General features: G+C 39.0%; 1 protein-coding gene across 1 annotated transcript in view; it reads right to left on the bottom strand.

Moving 5' to 3' along the window:
- The window catches only part of LOC136875026 (DNA repair protein RAD52 homolog), a 92094-nt gene that overhangs the window by 48896 nt on the left and 20119 nt on the right, over positions 1 to 23079 (bottom strand). The window contains exon 3 of the mRNA XM_067148746.2: positions 11794 to 11945. Coding sequence (XP_067004847.1) covers positions 11794 to 11945 — 152 coding nt within the window. The remainder of the gene's footprint in view (positions 1 to 11793; positions 11946 to 23079) is intronic.

Genomic DNA, 23079 nt, shown 5'->3' with positions numbered 1-23079 from the left:
CAAAGTATCTACTCCAGACTTCGTAGAGTTATAAAACTAAATCATCTCTTCCTTCCCCATGTTTGCATCAGTTGCTTTCCCATGGCGCATAGAGGATATTAACAAAACAGCCTTGTTTCTTTTCGGATCATGTGAGAGAAGAGTTATATCTTTTGTGAAGCCATACACAGAGAAACTAATCTTTCTCTGCTTGGAAGGCAAGAAGTTAGTTGGAATTTCCTTCTTGTACTTCCTTACTGTCCCAACATAAGTGAGTCCCCTTCTGCTGAGCTGCTGAACAAGCTCTACTGAGATGAACCAATTGTCAGCTGTTATATTCCTATTTGTGCCCTGTATTGGTTCTGATAAACAAAGAACTGCCAGAGTTGGCTTCGAAAATTTCCTATATTCCCTTGAAAGACCTATTCCGTCAGTGTCCTTCCCTGCATAAATATATGCATTGTATAAATATTTCTCGCATCGGTTAGGCACATCAATTTCACTCCGTATTTTATAGGCTTGTTCAGAGTATACATTCTGAACTTACACCAACCTCTGAAGCCAATTACCATCTCACCTACTGTTGCATTTGTGCCAATGGAGTAACACCTTTGAGAGTTCTGAATCAATATATTCAGAAGCTCAGATACGGGTGCAGTAGGATCTGTCTCTCTCCGCTGCATTCTGTCTTCAGGGTTGTCAAAACGCAGGCTGCACAGAAGAATGGAAACCTCGTACCTGACATCACAACACAAAATATTTCTTGGCCCGTACCGTCAGCTGCGAAGACTGAAGTGATGTCCTCTTTGTTAGATTTGAAAACCGCCGAATAAACGAGGACTAGAAAAGTTTTCATTTCAACCGCGTCAATATTTTGTAATTCTGGTCGGGTAGACTTTTGGTAATTACTTCTCATTGCACTGAGTTTCACATTTGTCCATCGTGCTAATAAGTTCACCATTTCTTCATTAAATATTAGTGTCCATGCCGTAACAGGATCCTTACTGTTTCCAACTCGAGCTGAAGGTCGCAAACCGGGAAGGTGAATCACGATATTGTGACAAGGGGCACGCACATTCTGTGGAGGTTCTGAAGACGACCATTTGTATCTATTTCTACCATAAAAACACTTAAAATGTGAATCATTTCATCTACCTCTCCTTCTGTCTCAGTATCAGTATTGTGATCTCACTCTATTTCGTTATTACCATCAACCACATCACTCATGTCTTCTTCAAACCACTCAGTAATTGTTTCTTTGTACTTTACATTACATGTTAGGACACTCACCGACGTACCTGCATGCTGACTCACTGTTGCACACAGCACTATCAACTGATGACCGTTTCAAACCATGGACATGCGGTTACCCAGGCCGTTACAAAACTCATCAGCTTGTTATCGCAGCTGCATGGTTACTTATGACAGACAAGATAAATACAGTGGAGAGGTATTCTTAAATTAGAAAAGATACTGTAAGCAAATATACTGGGAGGGCGATAAGCAACGTGTGGCATGTGTTTATTTTTCCACCGTGCAACCATAGTTAAGGGTTAAGACACCCAAGACTTGCTCAGTTGGTTTTTGAGGGAAGTATAGGCAGTAAAAATGGCAGGGGTAGACCAAGGTATGAATATGACAAGCAGATTAGAGCTGATGTAGGATGTAGTAGTTATGTAGAAATGAAAAGGTTAGCACAGGATAGGGTGGCATGGAGAGTTGTATCAAACTAGTCCATGGACTGATGACTCAAACAACAACAACAACAACAACAACAACAACAACAACAACAGGATCTTTGCAATATTTACTTTGATGTTGGGTGTCCGCAAGTAGTATTACGTAACAGAGCTTTCAAAGAAATATGGGAAGCATGTTAATAAGGACAAAGCTTTAGTGAATTTGGTAAATTTTCTGTGTGATTTTTCTCAAGATGAAAAAAGACAAATTCCTAGTTTTGAACGGCCTCTCTGCTTTGTGGAGTGCTGCAGAAGAAGTAAAAAATGTTAGTGAGGAATTCCTGTTTTCAAACAAAGCAAAACTCTTGCTGGTTCTGCCCCACAGAAATACAGATGTAGAAAGGGTGTGTTCACTGAATACTGACATAAAGTGTAAAAAAGAGATATAGGCTGCAACCAGATACTATGAGTGGCCTGTTGAGGGTATGGTAAAACTTGCTGTACAACAGAAGGAAATATGTTGTGTATCATATGAAATAACACACACACATCATGAAAAAATTCAATAAAAACATGTACGGTTATGTCAAGCATAGCACTTCGGATGATAATTTATTCTTCTGGGAAGTGCCATAACCTTAATGGACATTAGCAGTCAATCTGGTCCAGGCCTCTCTATTAACAGCTGCTCTAAATAAGCCAGCTGATGAAGAAGTGGACCACTGGCGGAGGTTTCCCAACCGGGAAATGTGTTGTTGCCCAGGGCCTCTTCCTCCTTATAAAAATGCAAAGGAATATTTATTGTAAATATTATTTTATGATAGTGTTATAAGTTATAAGAGATAAGATCTGGGAGTGCCAGAGGAAAAGAAAAGTGCCTGAAGGACTGGTAAGGAAAGTTCAGATGTTGTACAAAGACTGTACTAGCTGTGTACAAATTGGGGAAGGTTGATCATCATGGTTTGAGACCAAGAGTGGAGTTCCAACAAGGAAGTGCACTGTCCCCACTACTGTTAATCACTGTTATGGACAATATAATGAAGAACGTCAAGGAAAAGTTAGGTGAACTGAATGCAGTGGCCTTTGCTGATGAAATCTTGATTTGGGGTGAAACAGAAAAGGAAGTACAGACCAGACTCAACGTATGGAAATCCCAGCTCCAGGAATATAACCTCAACATCAGAGAGACCAAGACAGTGGTGATGGCATTCAAGAGAAAGGGCGTCCAGCAAGTGTAAAACTAGGAGACCATCAGCTAGAGTGTGTGGGAAGTTTTCCTTACCTTGGAAGTGTAATCTGCAGTGATAATTTGGTCAGAAAGGAAATTACAAACAGAGTGCAAAAGGGATCAGAATTCTACCAACAAGTAAGAACACTTTTATGGGATGACATGATTCCAAAACCAGCCGAACTGATGATGTTTAACAGCTATTTCATACCAATATTGACCTATGGTATTGAAGCATGCACCCTCACAAAAAGAGATTCGTCAGGACTGCAAGCATCAGAGATGAAATTTCTTAGATCCACCGTCCAGAAGACCAAGATGGACAAGTTAAGAAATGAGGAGGTGAGGAAAGAAGCCGGAATAATGACATCCCTCTTAGACCGAATCGGCACATCCAGATTACGGTGGTATGGGCATGTGATGAGAATGGAGCCTACAAGAACAGCCAGAATAAGTTTGGAAAGACAGGTGAAGGGGAAAAGACCTGCAGGAAGACCTAAAACCCGATGGATGGATGGACATGATCAAGGCTGACCTACTTACCAGGGGATGGACAGTGGACGATGTTCTTCGTGACAAGTTGTATATGGACAGGAAGAAGTGGAAGAGGCTCATAAACAGTACCTGGGAAACTGGAACTGTACAATGATGATGATGCATTGTCATAGTTATTATTATTATTACATTTACTAATGATCTGATTTTAGGGCTAGCCTTTTCTTAAATAATTTCTAAGAAGTTGGAAATTTATCCAACATCTGCCTTTGTAAATTATTCCAATCCATAATGTCTCTTTGTATGAACAAATACTTGCCCCAGTTAGTCCTATTGAATTCCAACTTTATCTTCATATTACGATCTTTCCTAATTTTAAAACCTACACTCAATAATGTTCAGACAAGACAACTCAAAATTCCAAGCTGAAGGAATGAAGTTACTATGTACCATGATCCAAAAGACCAGGAAGGACACGATCAAGAATGAAAAAATCTGAGAGGTGATTGAAGAGGAGACTGTACAACAAAACATCTGGAAGGAAACACTTAAGTGGTTTGGCCATGTAACATGGATCTGCCAGCAGGACTGCAAGGAGGGAATATGAAGAAGGAAAAGGAAAAAGACCAATGGGCAGACCCAGGGAAAAATGGACAAATCTAGATAAGGAGAAGAGAGGACAAGATTGGGAGAAGGTTATGAGAGAAAAGTGGTTCATGGTATAGACAAAGATAGAGGGCTTGTATACCAGCCCCAGGCAACTGAAGTCGGACAGTGATTTTGATAATTAATAATATTAAAAATTAGATTCATTAATGAGAAAAAGAGTACAAGACACTTGTTTAGACTTATAAATTTACACCTGTTCACCCTGAAACCAGGAATTTTTTTTCAATTTGCTTTACATTGCACAGACACAGATAAGTCCTATGGCCACAATGGGATAGGAAATGGCTAGGAGTGGGAAGATATATATATATATTTGCTATTTGCTTTACACTGCACTGACACACATAGGTCTTATGGCGACGATGGAATAGGAAAGACCTAGGAATGGGAAGGAAGTGGCCCTGGCCTTAATTAAGGTACAGCCCCAGCATTTTCCTGGTGTGAAAATGGGAAACCACAGAAAACCATCTTTAGGGCTGCCAACAGTGGAATTCAAAACCACTATCTCCCGGATGCAAGCTCACAGCTGCGCGACCCTAACCGCACGGCCAACTCGCCCTGTGGAGTGGGAAGAAAGCAACCATGGCCTTAATTAAGGTACAGCCCCAGCATTTTGCTGGTGTGAAAATGGAAAGCCACGGAAAACCATCTTCAGGGCTGCCGACAGTGGAATTCAAAACCACTATCTCCCGGATGCAAGCTCATAGCTGAACGCCCCTAACCGCACGGCCAACTCGCCCGGTGGAGTGGGAAGAAAGCGGCCATGGCCGTAATTAAGGTACAGCCCCAGCATTTTCCTGGTGTGAAAATGGGAAACCACGGAAAACCATTTTCAGGGCTGCCGACAGTGGGGTTCGAAACCCCTATCTCCTGGATGCAAGCTCATAGCTGCGCGCTCCTTACTGCACGGCCAACTCGCCCGGTGGAGTGGGAAGAAAGCAACCGTGGCCTTAATTAAGGTACAGCCCCAGCATTTTCCTGATGTGAAAATGGGAAACTATGGAAAACCATCTTCAGGGCTGCCAACAGTGGTTTTCGAACCCACTATCTCCCAAATGCAAGCTGAGAGTTACGTGACCTAACGCACGCGGCCACTTGCTTGGTTTAGACGTATCAAGAAAGGTATGCTAAAATGAGAAGAGTATGAAAAATGGTGTATATTTTATTTATTGTACAGCAATGTTATATTTACAAACACTGACACATGACATAGCCTCAGATCTAATGTGCTGAATCATTCTAGGGCTGCAGGTGCTGATAGCTGAAAATCAGGCAGGTCTCCTTGATATGCCCTTGTCATTCGGACAAATGACTCTGTTAGTCTCTGGGCATAACTCACTGGTGGAGACAGTTCCTATTGAAGTCAGGTATCTCTTTGTGAATAGGCAGATCCAGATTTCCTATGATCTTCTTGCATTCTCGAATCAGAGCAGCTTTTCAGCCCATATGAGGGACATGAAATTGCTGACATCTTGAAACCAACAGGTTGGAGTCAGTCTGATTAGGCCAGTGATTAATCTCGTGGAATTGTTATGTTGGATGTTGAGGGCTGTTCAACCAAACTGGAGCACAGTATTCAACTGTAGAGAAGACCAGACCTAAAGCAGATCACCTCAGAGTTGTTGCAGAAGTACCTCAAGTTGAATCACAAAGCTTCTCAAATATGTTATTGGGGTTTCAATTTGGCAGTTGTATTTTCATGGTGTTTCTTGAAAGGTAGTGTTTGTTCCAGGTTACTCCTAAGTACTTTGGGAATTTATTATGCCTAAGAACTGATCTCTCAAACAGTACGTGTATCACACTGTCAGCCATTCTGTTGTTCAAATGAAAACAGGATACCTTGGTTTTTGTTGTGCTATTGCAGCCTCCATTTATGGAAATATCTTCCACGTCTAACAAGTGATATAGATTTCTTTTCTGAAGCTCAAATTTATAATGTACAGTCGAACCTCCCTTCTGCGGACACCGTCGGTTCCGAGGAAAAATGTCCGTTACGAGAGGTGTCCGCTAAAAAAGTTTGTAAAAATAATCGAACATTTCAATGACAAAGAACATCCACCTTAAATATAAGCATACATATCTTTATTTTTATTATTCTAAGTCATTTCTGTGTTAGTATTTCACAGAGAGTTATTATAAGTGATTTTACATCATTTACAAACATTACAACCTCGTGAAGTAATCCTCATGTTTAACAAACAACTGAAATGCTATGGTATTTCCGTCTCACTAATTATCGCCTGTACTGTCTTTTCCTTCTCAAGTTGACTACCTGAGCTCGACCTTATCAGCGACAATCCAAGTTATGAATAGAATGATGCAAGAAGGGAAGAAAATCCCCAGGTAACTTGTGAGTCAACAGTCTCTGGCAGCATTTCTGAGCAATTAGAATTCTCGAAATAGGCCTACACACCACTAGGTAGAACTGCATTCTGATGAACCTTCTCTCCCCTTGCACTCGAAATAGTACAAACACTCAAAAAGGATTTCCTTATGTCTGAAGAATGGTTTTAAAAGAGAGGATGACATGTGTTCCAGCGTAAAAAATTGTCCTGCAACGTGTAAAGTGTCCGCTTAAGTCAAGTAGATGGGACAAATGGCGATGTCTGCTGTCCGGAGTTCGAGGTGTCCGCTTAAATGAGGCCAATTCAACACTTGTCTTACGTAAAATAAAATCGGTTCCCAGGAACATTGTCCGTATAGGGAGGTGTCCGCTGAATAAGGGTGCCCGTTAGGGCAGGTTCTACTGTATAATAACAAACCAATTATAAGTATAGCAAGGTCATTAGTCAGTATATTCCCTATGACAATCATTTTGCATCTTATAGCCATGGCTATGTCTTCAGTATAACAATACTTTCTACCAGATTGTGTTTCAGGTAAGTCGGATATATACAGACTGAAGTGAAGGGGAGCCAGTACTGATCCTTGGGGAACCCATTGTTCAGCTTCCTTTGCTTGTTCCTTCTTGTTCCTAGAATAACATGGAAAAGTCTGTTGCTGAACACATTAACAATAAGTTGAACTGTAGGCAGGACGAATAGAAATGAATAGTGTGACGACTCCCTCTGAATCACATGTTAACAGACATGGTGTACAAGTTCTCCGCCACCTGCAGCGCTGCCGTCGATAAAAGTCCAAGTATGCACGCTTTTTGTCGGCTTGATATGGAAGGGTGTAAACAGTTTGTGGTCTTTCTTCGGTAGTTTTTATACTTTCTTCAGTTTTATACGTGCAAAATATCTGGCGTTAACTTTTCGTGAACTGAAAAGTGAAAAAGATTAAGCATTTGAGAAGTAGGACATATACATTTGGCATAGGTTCCTATGCATCAATTTACTAACGCATGTGAATTTGCCTACAACTGGCTATGTCCTGGGTTGCAAGTCGGGTTACGATAAACATTCAAATGAAAAACAACATTTTTTTTTTTTCACACCCAAAGGATCCCACTCTATTCTCAAAGTGTTCGAAGGCTATCCCACGTCAAGATCTGCCTTTAAGTGATAGTACGCTTAACATAATTTTTCAGACATTAGAGCCATGGCAAAAGATGTTGTCAAAGGGAATGTCAAAATCATAAGTACAGCTCAGGAAAAAGATTACAGCAAACTTACCTTTGACCAGCCACTATTATCAAGTTGGGAAGATGACCAAATAGTTCCTTTCACCAGTTCAAAAATTGATGTTATTCATCACTTCTGTGGGGATATCGTTAAACATGCAAGCAAAGTGACAGATTTTACAGCATGTATTGGTTCTCTGCAAAACAATACAGAGGAGTCCGGCTCCATGGCTAAATGGTTAGCGTGCTGGCCTTTGATCACACAGGTTCCGGCTTTGATTCCCGGCAGGGAATTAACCAGAACTGGTTAATTTCGCTGGCACGGAGGTGTATGTGTTGTCTTTTCAACCTCATCATGACGCGCAGGTCGCCTATGGGAGTCAAATCAAAATACCTGCATCTGGCGAGCCAACATGTCCTCGGACACTCCAGGCACTAAAAGGCATACGTCATTTTATTTAATACAGAGGATGCAAAAAGCAGTCCGTTTTCAGTCCTAACAAGTCTACCAGAATATAGTAACTCACCCAACTATCCCATTTACCCATCGAATTCATTATTTATGTTTTCTCATGAAATGGGTTGGGATATAGTACCATATCTGAAGTACTTATTTGATTATTGTTTGGTCAAAGAAGCTATACCAGATGAATGGAGAGTTGCTATAGTAGCCCCTGTGTATAAAGGAAAAGATGATAGACATAAAGCTGAAAATTATAGGCCAGTAAGTTTAACGTGCATTGTATGTAAGCTTTGGGAAGGCATTCTTTCTGATTATATTAGACATGTTTGCAAAATTAATAACTGGTTCGATAGAAGGCAGTCCGGTTTTAGGAAAGGTTATTCCACTGAAGCTCAACTTGTAGGATTCCAGTAAGATATAGCCGATATCTTGGATTCAGGAGGTCAAATGGACTGTGTTGCAATTGACCTGTCTAAAGCATTTGATAGGGTGGATCATGGGAGACTACTGGCAAAAATGAGTGCAATTCGACTAGACAAAAGAGTGACTGAATGGGTTGCTATATATCTTGAAAATAGATCTCAGAGAATTAGAGTAGGTGAAGCTTTATCTGACCCTGTAATAATTAAGAGGGGAATTCCTCAAGGCAATATTATCGGACCTTTATGTTTTCTTATATGTATAAATGATATGAGTAAAGGAGTGGAATCAGAGGTAAGGCTTTTTGCAGATGTTATTCTCTACAAAGTAATAAACAAGTTACAAGATTGTGAGCAACTGCAACGTGACCTTGATAATGTTGTGAGATGGACAGCAGGCAATGGTATGTTGATAAACGGGGTTAAAAGTCAGATTTGAGTTTCACAAACAGAAAAAGTCCTCTGAGTTTTAATTACTGCGTTGATGGGGTGAAAGTTCCTTTTGGGGATCATTGTAAGTATCTAGGTGTTAATATAAGGAAAGATCTTCATTGGGGTAATCACATAAATGGGATTGTAAATAAGGGGTACAGATCTCTGCACATGGTTATGAGGGTGTTTAGGGGTTGTAGTAAGGATGTAAAGGAGATGGCATATAAGTCTCTGGTAAGACCCCAACTAGAGTATGGTTCCAGTGTATAGGACCCTCACCAGGATTACCTGATTCAAGAACTGGAAAAAATCTAAAGAAAAGCAGCCCGATTTGTTCTGGGTGATTTCTGACAAAAGAGTAGCGTTAAAAAAAATGTTGCAAAGTTTGGGCTGGGAAGAATTGGGAGAAAGAAGACGAGTTGCTTGACTGAGTGGTATGTTCCGAGCTGTCAGCGGAGAGATGGCATGGAATGACATTAGTAGACGAATAAGTTTGAGTGGCGTTTATAAAAGTAGGAAAGATCACAATATGAAGATAAAGTTGGAATTCAAGAGGACAAACTAGGGCAAATATTCATTTATAGGAAGGGGAGTTAGGGATTGGAATAACTTACCAAGGGAGATGTTCAATATATTTCCAATTTCTTTGAAATCACTTAGGAAAAGGCTAGGAAAACAACAGATAGGGAATCTGCCACCTGGGCGACTACCCTAAATGCAGATCAGTATTGATTGATATTGATATTGAGGAATTTGTGAGAAGTTTTAGTGTACAAGAAGCATTATGGGGAGAAATATTTCAAGAATGGCTGGATAGTTTACCTCCAATTACTGTTTCTCATGGACTTGGATGCTGTACTGAACATGGTCAGGACTTGGTATCAAAATTAATTTTCCATTACAATATGATGCCGATTTTATTTCCGAATAAAAGAAGTAAGGAAAGAAATGCAAGCTCATACGACCGCAAAACATACCCGGAAAATGTCAAAGGTGTCCAGTTAACTGACTGATGGGTGAAGTGCTGGCAAGATTCATTAAGCTAAGCACGTTAATATATTTTTTTAAGTAGTTATATAAGAATTAAATGTGTATGCCATACCGGTATGTAACAATCATGTAAGTGCCTGCAGAGTTATATGTTTATATTACGTAGCATGTACACTAACAGTTGAACATGGGTTTTTAAGGTTATAATTGATAATTGCAACTGAGTTTGATTTCGGGGTCAATTAATGAATGATCACTGAGGTCTATAGACACATACACATTTGAGATATTCTTTAAGATGCTGACGAACCAATTTCAGAAGTAATGTCATTAAATCATTACTAAATGCAAAATATTTCCTATGTGTTTTTCACTTATTACTTTCAAAACAAGGAACACTGTATTTTAATTGAACGAAATACATAAACACAGTCATCGGTCAATAAACAGAATACACAGTCCTGAAACATCATAATAATTAACACGCGATTTTAAATCATTTATTTAAATGATAATTTCGGAATTAAGTCACATCAGATCTCATTTAGAATCACATGTTCAGAGACAGCGGATCACGTTCTATCTACACCAGCGCCGCGTAGTGTAGGAACATGTCAACCAACAGAAGTCTTCACACTATGCATTTCTATTCGCCCTGCTGTAGGTTTACAGTCTGTAGAGTAGCCCCTCTTGCCAGACTGTATAACATGCTGCAGAGAGATCCAGAAACACAATAGTTTTTAGCTAAAGTTGGTAGTAGCAGCTTAGCAGTGCTATAGCCTGTAACTTTGGGGTAGTGTAATGCAACTTTAAAGCCTTTTAGTCTGTTGAACACTATATATAACACTAGCATACCTTTTTAAAAAACACACTATTAAACAAAGAATGGCATGGTTTGTTCTTGTAACAAACTTTGGGGTATCATAAGTTAAGAACTTCACATTTAATCTATATTGATGTGTAATCGGGAGAATAGCTATAAGGTTATCCACCTTTCAATACAGTATAAGTAAAATGACAAGGAGATTCTAATCATTTCACTATTTAAGGGACCAGTTTCAACCCAACCAGGGGTCATCCTCAGCCTTATAATACTAAACATCGGCAAGTTATACAATGTATATACAATCATTAAAATCCATTACTGTATACATTATCACAAGACATAAATCACACATTAAAATATATAACAACAAAATAGATGAAACTTAAAACATCAGATGTAAAATTCAAATAAAAGTATTGGTAAAATGACCAATTGTAAAAAAAAGTTCTGTTGGACTGGAAGTCTGAAGTGTGTCACTCAGTTCACATTTATTCCTTGTGTGTGTCCCATTTGTTGGTAGTACCAGTTTACACAAAGTTAAAACTGTATCTTCTTTAATAATGCTTAAATGTGTTGGCCGAAGCTATGTGGTTAACTAGATGTTATCGGTTGTTGTAAAAGAGAAACATATAATACATGGGTATTATCCTGTGACCAAGCTTCTTGAAAAAAATATCAACTGTAGGCCAATCAGTGGATTAGGCTCAAGAGTATCCTTTTGACCGTGTCAAAGTAGGAAAATGTTTAAAAGGTTTTCGTCCGTATTCCCCAGATATCAAAGTGTTGACGATCTGAGGGATACGGTAAGGGCAAACTGATAAAAATGTATCAATCCTTTCTTGCATGAACTGTGTTGTTTTACGGCCGGATGCCTTGCTAATACCAAAATCTCCACCTTTTTTAAGATGCACCGGAACAGATAGGTCTTATGTGTTGTGTATGAAGAGTCATATGTAATAAACATCATTTTGTTCTGTTTTCACAATGAACACTGACCTCACCTCCTTTATTTATGAATATCAATATACGAATAAAACACTAAATTTACCTTCCGAGCAATCAAAATTGACAGAGGTTTAGATTTCTTTCCACAACAAATTCCATAACCAAGTCCTTCATGATATTTCCCAGTCTTCAGTTCTACTCTAACGAATGCCGAAATTCCAACATCATATTTTCCTTGAATGGCATCAACACAATCTGAAAACAAAGACCATATAATCAAGAAAATTTTAATTAATATAACTACAAGTTATTCCTGACTGGGGACAGTAAATTGTGTCCCCAGGTAAAAATATGCCATACGTTGCATCCCATGTTTACTTCATGGGCACATAAGTTGTGTCCTGCAGTTCTCTAGGATCAAGTGGTTGTCCAAGCACATTAATTAATTTTATTTATTTATTCATTCATAACAACGTATTTGAACAGTAATATTTCAGGGTATGCTGAACAAGTATCAACCAAGTGTGTCCAGAAAAGCATACTGAATTATAAGTTAACATTCTCCTTCCCGCTTGTAGATTTTGAACAGCCATTAGCATGGACAAGTTTTGTCTATCTTATTGGAATGGTAAAAATGTTTGTGTTGTTCAGTTGTATAATCAATTCTTGTCCCGTTTCTCAACGGGGTCAGTTATGAAGTGAGATGAACCTTTGTAACAAGTTCTTACAACCAGATCCTCTTCCTGATGCAAACTTCATCAGAGAAATTAATGAGATTAAATGAATTACGTGATAGTAGGAAGGGATAGGGTGGAACCCGGTGCCAGCACATAGCCTACTGCTGTCGAATAACACTAAGAGGTCTGCTCAAGGTTTGTCCCCATCCAACGGATGTCATGTCCTCACTCCATATGAACACTGCAAGGAGGTTTGGAATTGAATCCAGGCTTTTTGGAAGCAATCTAGTGATTAGAAATTGTATACCAGCACCACTTCCCCTACCCTGCTCGCCAACATTCTGATGGTGAATTTTTTCGACCAAAGGACTCGAACAGGCTAACCAACGTGTCAGACCATTTAGACTTGATGCCTTATCGATCATGGCCACCAGGCAGGTGTTTGTGTTATTCAGTATTATGTTAAAATATATGTATTTTGTTTTTACAATCTGCTTTATGTCACACCGACACAGACAGGTCTTATGGCAATGATGAGATAGGAAAGGCCTTAGCCTTAATTAAGGTACAGCCCCAGCATTTGCCTGGTGTGAAAATGGGAAACTATGGATAACCATCTTCGGGGCTTAATGGCAGCTTGTGCTGAAAGCCTGCAGTCTAATATTTTGGAACATGAAAATAGGTGCAATGAATATGGTATGAAATTTAGCCTTTCTAAGACTAAATTGATTCCAGCACGTAAGAAACCCAAGAGAATTTGAATGTCACATTGGGGAAACAAAGCTGGAACAGGTAAATAATTTCAAGTATTTAGGATGTGTATAGCAGTGAAGTAAAGGAACATTAAGCCAGACAGCCAGACGGATATATTAGAAGATTACCTTGGCGAGACAACAGACTACGATTTGAAACACTGAACATTACAATTAAAATAAAAATATATTGTGGTTCCACCTATTCAATGCAAGAAAACTTATTAATGCAACATTACATTATAAGTAAATCAGGTCGGCTGCACTCAGCAAGAGAGGTAAGATTTTGAGGATCAATTGCAGAAACAGCTAAATGGCCAGCACATTATAGTCATGGGAGATTTAAATGCCCATGTAGGTATGGACAGGAGGGGCTACGAGAATGTGCTGAGACCAGAAAGTTGGGGAAAGAGGAATGACGAAGGAAAGAAATAGCTGGAGTTTTGCAACAGGAATGGGTTAATGGTAGAAAGTTCATGGTTCAAGAAGGAGAGCCACAAGATAACATGGTATACCAGGGAATGGTCGCTGAAATCAGTTGTGGATTTCGACTCTGAGATGAAGAGCGAACATCACAGATGTGAAGGTATACCATCAGTGGCCTTAGAAAGTGACCACCGGCTGTCGGTAATGAATCTCCGAATACTGAAAGAAAGAAAAAAATTCAGAAGCTCAGGAAAGGAAAATAAAAGTATGGAAACTAAAAGAGAAGGAAACCAAGCAGGAGTATCAAGAACTAATAAGGAAGAAATTACTGACAGACGAACCAAGGACAGGAGAGGAGGAATGGGAAAAATTCAAAAGTACATTGGTAAAAGCTGCAAAAACAACATGTGGAAGGACCGGCGGAAGGAAGAAATGGAAGGAGACACCATGGTGGAATGACACAGTGAAAGAAGCAGTAGGGAAGAAAAACAAATGTTTCGGATGGTGTTTCAACAAAGAATACCAGAGACAAGGGAAGACTATACGGAACAAACAGATGGAAGCTAAAAAGGTGGTTACAGAGCAGAGGAGGAAGTGGATGGAAAAGTGGATACAGATGATGGAGGAAGATAGCAAAGGCAATCAGAAAGTATTGTATGGAATGGTGAGAAATAAAAGCAAGAGTAGGCAGAGTGAAGTGGAGAGAATAGAGGATAAAAATGGTAACCTAGTGAAGAAAAAGGAGAAAAACGAATCTGGAAGGAATACTTTGAGGACCTCCTAAATGTGGTTGGATTAAATGAAGATCATTCTGAGAAAATTGATGACAGGTGTTTGGTGAAAATGGACTAGTTAACCTGGGCAGAAGTGGAGGAAGCTGTGAAGAGGATGAAACTGGGAAAAGCACCTACTTTGTTTTGTTTTTTTTTTTTTTTTTTTTTTTTTTTTTGCTATTTGCTTTACGTTGCACCGACACAGATAGGTTTTATGGCGACGATGGGAGAGGAAATGGCTAGGAGTGGGAAGGAAGCGGCCGTGGCCTTAATTAAGGTACAGCCCCAGCATTTTCCTGGTGTGAAAATGGGAAACCACGGAAAACCATTTTCAGGGCTGCCGATAGTGGGGTTCGAACCTACTATCCCCCGAATACTGGATGCACTTAAGCGACTGCAGCTATTGAGCTTGGTGTGAAAAGCACCAGGAGCGGATGAGTTAAATGTGGAGATGATAAGAGCTGCAGGGGAAGTGGGTACATAGTGGCAATACAGGATGATGCGGGTAGTGTGGAATGAGCAAAAGGAACCAGAAGACTGGAAGAAGGGTGTAATAGTACCCATCTTTAAGAAAGGAGACAGAAGAAAATGTCAGAACTACAGTGGTATAACCCTGATGTGTCATTGTGCCAAGATATATGAAAAAGTACTACCTGCGGCTGTCTGGCTGAGGGTCGGGCGGCCGATACCAAACCCGACAAACTAGGGGAAGACCAACAGCTACGGGTGGAGGAGTTTTCCCCTAGAAGGTTTGATGAGACCCTTGTGTAGGAAATGACACATAAATTCATCAGCTGCTGCCTTGCAGTGAGGTAGGGGACTGCCAAAGGCTACGGGAGAATACCCCTAACAGAAAATCCCCAGCAGTGTTAGGCTTAGCAAGTCAACTGAAGGGTTATATCGATTGCTTTCAACTACAAAACGAGCCTCGGAATGCAAAAATACCGGATAGACACATCATCTCAAACATCTGCAACGTATGATGACCGTAAGGATGATGTTCAAGTATGATGTTCTGAGAAGAAGCTCAAAAGAAAGAGTCCTAAACACCGAATTGGAACATTAAATATCCTGACCCTGACTGGCAGAAGCGAGGAGCTGATAGATATGATGGAAAGGAGGAACCTCTGTAATCTTGGCCTGAGTGAAGCAAAGTGGAAGGGAAGAGGAACAAGAAAGCTAAGAAAAGGATACAAACTACATTGGAATGGAAACAAAACAGAAGCCAAAAATGGTGTAGGTTTTATATTAAGAGAGGACATTGATGTCATCAGTGAGGTAATATATGTTAATGAAAGAATTATTAAGTTGAACATCTCTCTTAACAAGAGTGTGCCGACAGTAATCCAGGTGTATGCTCCACAGACTGGCTGTAACAAAGAGGAAAAAGAACAATTCCAAACTGATTTAGAGGAAGCTATAGAAAGAGAGGAAAATATCACAGTAATGGGAGATCTAAATGCTCAAGTTGGATCAGACAGGCTTGGATATGAAAATGTACTAGGTCCACATGGTTATGGAGATAGGAACCCAGAAGGAGAAAGTCTTATTACCATCAGATGCATTACAAGAAGGCAACATCGAGTGGACTAGATTCAAAGAAAGCATTGTCGGAGCTGCAGTAGAAGTTTGTGGTAAAACTAATAGCAAAATGAAGGCAAAAGAAACTCCTTGGTGGAACGATCGGGTGAAGATTGCTGTGAAAGCGAAAAATGAAACCAGGAAACCCAGAGACAAAGAAATGCAAAAAGGAAGTCAAAGGAATGAATCTAGAGTAAACGAACTGCAGCAGAAATACAGAGATCAGAAGCTACGAGTAAAGAAAATTGTGGCCGAAGAAAAACAGAAAGCTTGGACTGATTTCACAGATAAACTAGAGCATGACAGCATAGCTAATTCTAAACTATTTATCGAACAATACGAAATATAAGAAGAGACAATGAATACATAACAGCAATAGAGGAACCAGATGGTAACATAGTTAGGGAAGAGACAGAAATAAGGAAGATCATGAAATCCTATTTTGATAATTTATACAACAGTTCTGGGAAAGACTCAAATGATGTAATCACGCAGGTCAGTTTAAGCTACAATGATGAGCCTGACCAAGAGAGCCCGCCAACATGGAAGGAAGTAGAGACTGCCTTTAATAGTATGCCCAAAGAAAGATCAACAGGATTTGATGAAGTCAGTGCAGATATGATCAAAGCAACTGGTGCAATAGGAATACAGTGGCTTCATAGAGTAATTAATGCAATATGGAAGGATAGGAAAGTTCCAGATGATTGTAAAAAGGGAATAATAATACCTCTCTTCAAAACAGGAAGCCGGAAGAAATGTAGCAATTATAGAGGGATCACTTTATTGTCTCATGGTTTGAAAATATTTGAGAAAATACTTGAAAAAAGGCTAAGGAAAATAATAGAACCACAACTACAGGAAGAACAATATGGATTCAGAGAACACCGATCAACTACCGAACTCATATTTGCACTTAGAATACTGTTAGAAAAGCATTGGGAGAAGGGCAAAGACTTAACACTAGTGTTTTTGGATCTCGAAAAAGCATTTGATAGTGTTCCAAGGAAGACTATATGGGAATGCTTAGGATAGAAAAATGTACCCAAAGGGCTTATCCAGAAAGTTAAAATGCTTTACGAAGACTGCTGCAGTTGCGTACAGATAGGAAATGGTAATTCTGATTGGTTCCAAACCACTAAAGGAGTGCAAAAAGGCAGTACCCTTTCACCCTTACTTTTTATCACTGTCATGGATGACGTCATGAAAGAAATTAAGCAGAAGAACAATATGGACATCTATGCATTTGCAATTGCAGATGATGTAATAATTTGGGGAAATACAGAGAAGGAAGTCCAAGAGAGGCTGAACACCTGGAATGAACATTTGAAAGCACACGGATTAACAATAAATAAATCGAAAACTGTTACTATGTCTGTCAACAGACAGAAGAAGAAAGGAAAAATAATACTGGAAGGTACACAGCTGGAAACAGTAGATCAATATAAATATCTTGGGTGCATCATTTCAAGTGATAACAGAATACAGCATGAGATTAACAACCGCATTAAAAACTCAGCTCAGTTTTACCATCAAGTTCGGAACCTCCTCTGGAACAAACAAGTTCCCTTAAGATCAAAGCAGATTCTATTTCAATCATACTTCACCCCCATGATAACATATGGCCTAGAAACCTGCACAACAACCCAACAAGTGGATAGCAAACTACAAGCTGCAGAAATGAAGTTCCTACAAACTATGGTACAGAAGACAAAAAGGGACAGGGTAAGGAATGAAAGAATAAGGGAGGAAGCTGGTGTGTACCCATCCCTGAATGATTAAGTGACAAGGGCCCGTTTGAAATGGTTTGGCCGTGTCAAACGAATGGACGATGGAAGGACAGCAAAACAATGGCTACACACAGTGGTGGCCGGAAAACGACCGGTAGGAAGACCTAGGAAGAGATGGCTGGACCAAGTGAAAGAGGACATGGGAACAACAGGAGTCAGCTGGGATGTCGTCCTGAGAGAAGAGTGGTATGGACAGACAGAAGTGGAGAGAGCTCGTAAACCACACCCGGGCAAATGGAGTGGAAAACTGATGATGATGATGATGATGATGACTGGAAAAGCGAATAAGACAATGGAAAAAGAATTCAGGGAAGAACAGTATGGCTTTAAACAAGGAAGGTCAACTACTGACCTCATGTTCACAGTGAGGTAGCTACAAGAACGGCAGTATGAGTATGGGAACGATTTGGTGAAGGCCTTTATGGACATAGAGATAGTGTCCATAGAAACAAGATCTGGGAAGCTATGAGAGTAAAAGCAGTAAATGAGCAGATAGTGACAAGGGTGAAAAATATGTATGATGGAAGAGAAAGCTGTGTTAAAGTTGGAACCAAAAGAACTGGATGGTTTAAGTTAACAAATGGTGTAAAGCAAGGAAGTGCCCTCTCACCTCTACTATTTATAGTGGTGATGGATGATATAACAGATGGTAGCACAGACAATTGGGGAGAGAAGAATGAAGGCAGGGTGTTGTTTGAAGATAATCTAATATGGGAAAACGGTGAGAGTGAAGTGCAGAACAGCTAAATGTATGGGAGGAAGTCGTGTCATCTTATGGAATGAAGTTCTCAGCACAAAAGAGTGAAGCGCTGGTAACAACACGAAACAAGAACCGAGTGTATAATGGCATGACATTATGAGTGGAGCAGTTGAAAAGAGCTGAAAGCTTTAAATACCAGGGAAGTGTAACTGAAGAAAATGGAGGAAAGAGGAAGGTGTACAAATGGATTTCTTTAAGAATGTGGGAGGACTGACATGGAACAGGGATTTACCACAGAGAAGTAAAGGAATTATCTACCAGACTTATTTTGTGCCAATTTTGACATACGGATCAGACACGTGGGTGATGAAGGAGAAGGATAAAAGTAGAGTACAAGCAGTGGAAATGAAGTTTCAGAGGTGTCGAGTAGGTTTAACAAGAATGAATAGAGTAAGAAATGAGAGATTTCGGGAAATGGTAAATGAGGTACTCCTTCAGGAAAAGATACAGATGGCTAAAAGGTGTAAAGAAAAGCATCGAGGCAAGAGGGAACTGGACGACTGTGACAGAAGAGAAGTGGTGGATGGACAGAAAACGATGGAGAGGCTTATGTTCCAAGCAGACCCAGCTTGTGGTTGGAAACTGCTCCAGATGATGTTGATGATGATAGTATAGTAAGTGAGACTGAACTACATGCAGGTCACAAGCTATTTCCATCTTTATTATTATTGGACTTCATAGGAAGATATTCTGTGTCCAAAAGATTTTTAAATTGCCGGGACTTAGATTCCCGTAGCCCGGTCAGGCCCTTATTAGTCGCATCTACTCAAAGGATCATATATTGCCCTCTCACTGTGTAATGGCTGAGTGTGCTGTGATTGAAAATTTTTAATGTAAACTTTGGAAATTTAAACATCGTGATCTTTGACTGTTGGAATTTACTAACAAGGGGAGGCTAAGGCGCATGGGTGACTGATTCGATCACTCTTTGGTACACGTGTAGGACATGACCAGGAGGATAACAGGTGCTAGTAGAGGCACAATTCTCAGTCGTTTCCGAGAAATTAATGAATGAAAAATTCCAGTGCTGTTATGTACAAACTATGTTAGTGAAGAAGACAATGAGTGCAGCGGCAAGCGCTCCGCTTCGTAAGCGCGGGTTCGCTGGATCGAATCATGCCGATGGACGATTTTTTCAAATATTTCACATTTCTTACAAATGAAGGTGTCTTCAATAATTTTCATTTTAGAATCAATTCCAATCATTTTATTTTAGCAGGAAAAGGGTTCTGAAAAAATCGTACAGTAGCTGTTTGAAAAATTAATACTTTTATTCCCAGAACTTTGTACAACTTATTCTAGCCTACGTTTTATTCACTATCGTGCTGTTCATGCGACGAATTACTGCACTAACTAGGATGATACTGGTCATAGAAACAGGGGAAACAATAATTATAGCGGCATCTTGTGCAAGTGATAAATGCCGTATATTTTTTGCATTTTTGTATGATTTTTTCAGAGCCCCTTTTCTGTTCAAAAAATTTATTGGATTTGATTCAAGAATGAACATTATTGAAGACCCCTTAATTTGTGAGATATGTGAACTATTTGAAACAAATAACATTAGTTTTTCGTCTCAAATCTTTAAAACTAAAAATAAAACAAATAAAATTTGGTTAACAGAAGAAATTAGATTCTTTTATAAGAAAAAATCTTTTTAAAATAATAGGTTATATGAGACTCACCTTGTAGCAGCTAATTTATTTTCAGGTGCTCAATGGAACATTTTTCAGACTCAAGTCGATAATATACTATTCACTGTGTTATCTAAGAAACAACTAATCTTAGAGAAAAAATTGGGCACACTAATGAACTCGAAACCTTACAATAGCCATGTCAAAGAAACTACCAAAACCACGAACGTGACTGAGCAATTTCACCCACCAGTTATAAATTTATCTAGGGCATCATTGAATGAGGATGAAAATTCGATTTTAGCCAAAGGTCCTAAACATAACTGACCTAATCTTAACGCGCTCAATTACCATGATAATAGAACCTGAACTAGCCATCTGCAAAGTGCCAATAGATAAATAAGATGAGTTAAGAATCAATATAAAAAGGAAACTGAATAGTATTTTTACTCCAAAAAATAAGATCAACCCCTCTAACTATAGCAATAACAAGGATTCAATTGCTGAACAAAAACATGTATATGCACTTAAAAAGAAGATCATTGACAACGACCTTATTGTCACGAAAGCAGACAAGGGCAATACAACCGTTGTAATGGACAAAAATGAGTACATTAGTAAAACAAAGAAATTCTTTACAGATAGTTCATTTTCCATAGTTAAAAAAAAGACCCTACTCAGAGAATTCAACGGCTACTCAAGCAGACCCTAAAGAATACTCTGTACCTATTAACAGACCAAAAAAAAAAAACAAAATTAATAAGAATGAACCCACGTCTTCCCACCGCAAAAGCCCTTCCTAAGATACACAAGACCGGCGTCCCCATTCGCCCGATCATCAACTAGAGACCAAGTCCTCTATATAAAATGTCTCAGTTCATTCAAAAGTTTTAAAGTAAGAATTACAAATTTTTGTCTAAAAAGTCCATTGAAAACACCACAGAATTAATAGATAAATTAAATAAGTTCAATATTTGACCTAATCACTCTCTCTTCATTCTTTTGATATTGTAAACATGCATCCTAGTATACAAATTTCTAAATTATACCCTATTATCAAAAGTAATTTAAATAAATACAGTTGTTTAAGTAAATTGGAAATCCAGGACTTCATGTCTATTTTAAAATTAGTTGTAAACAATAACTTCTTCACTTTTGATAACGTACTCTATCAACAGGAAGGTTTGGCTATGAGTTTGCTGGCCTTGGGTATCTTAGCTGAGATTTACCTGGATTTTTTAGAACATACTAATATTGATAACAATAATAACTTTGACAATATTCTCTTTTGGGCAAGATACGTAGACGATACCTTAGTAATTATGGATGAAAACACAGCAGACGCTGCTACCACTCTTCTCAGTCTTTATAACATTGATTCACACATCAAATTCACACTTCAATCCGAAAATGATCAAAAAATAAATTTTTTAGACTTAACTATCGTCAGACATTCAAACTTTTTAAGCTATAAGATTTTTAGAAAACCTACTCTAATAGCTTCTACAATCCGCCAAAACTCTTCACATCCTCAGATTCATAAACGAGCAACTTACAACAGCATCGTTCACCGAGCCTTTAATGTGCCTAGGTCTAAAAAAGGCCTAAAAAATGAATTGAACACTATTCACATGATCGCAAAATCTAATGGTTACAATAGTTCTTTAATTGAAAGAATAATTAACAGATACAAACATCGTTCTTTGACTACGTTAAAGAAAGAAAAATCCAACGTCCCCACAATTTCTACTTTCACGTTTAATAAAGAGATCTACAAAGTCACTAACATCTTTAAAAAACATAATGTAAAAATAGACTTTAAAACTAACAATAAAAGTGCAGAAATCTTACACAATTCTACATCAGTTTACAAGATCAAGAATTTCTCAAAATCAGGAGTATACAGGATCAAATGTAATAGTTGTAATTTTTCTTACGGTGGACAGACTGGGAGGAGTTTCAATGTAAGATATTCAGAACACGCTAACGCCCTAAAATATAACAAATTCTCAGCAGTCAGCCAACATATGCACAATTATAATCATAGTTTTTTTTTTTTGCTAGGGGCTTTACGTCGCACCGACACAGATAGGTCTTATGGCGACGATGGGATAGGAAAGGCCTAGGAGTTGGAAGGAACCGGCCGTGGCCTTAATTAAGGTACAGCCCCAGCATTTGCCTGGTGTGAAAATGGGAAACCACGGAAAACCATCTTCAGGGCTGCCGATAGTGGGATTCGAACCTACTATCTCCCGGATGCAAGCTCACAGCCACGCGCCTCTACGCGCACGGCCAACTCGCCCGGTGAATCATAGTTTTACTGACATAGAACAAGATATGGAAATCCTCAAGATGATAAATAAAGGACCTCTCCTTAATATAACAGAAAAGTGTTTAATACATTTAGATCAGTATTTCAATTCAAACTACAACCTTAATGAGATTTCGGAGAAGCTCAATATTTTATTTGACCTTCTATTAATATTTTTAGAAAACGTTAAGTCAACAAATCAGAATTTGACTTTTCATTCTATTCATGGTACCTTCCCGCAGCAACTACCCTTATTTCCGCATCCCTCAGCCTCTCCTTTCTTTCTCTTCCTTTCCTCGCTCTCTCCGTTCTTCCTACCCTGCACTTCCCCTCCAATCCTCATACATACCTTCCCTCCGTTTCAGTCATGTACAACTATCTACATTCTACACATCGCAGCGCAAGGTGAATCACATATTACTTATGGCATTTGATTGGCCCTTTTCTTCAGCAGTCCTCATACTAATTTTGGCTTTTATTATTATTATTTATTAAGTCAAATTTCTTGTTCCGCACTGAACTGCAAATCTTTACCACCTGCATCTTACAACTAATCTGACCTTCATGCGTAATGCAAAACTTTGTATTGAAAAGGTGGAACTGATAAAATTTATTTAATTATTAATGCCCTCTGTGGTATGAAACCACACTGGTTTTAATCCAACTTCCTGTCAACCACTGATTGCAC

This window comes from Anabrus simplex, chromosome 5 (genome assembly GCF_040414725.1).
Source record: "Anabrus simplex isolate iqAnaSimp1 chromosome 5, ASM4041472v1, whole genome shotgun sequence".
NCBI classification, from domain to species: domain Eukaryota; kingdom Metazoa; phylum Arthropoda; class Insecta; order Orthoptera; family Tettigoniidae; genus Anabrus; species Anabrus simplex.
The sequence above is the reverse complement of the archived record's forward strand: the minus strand, read 5'-3'. Positions and strand labels throughout refer to the sequence as shown.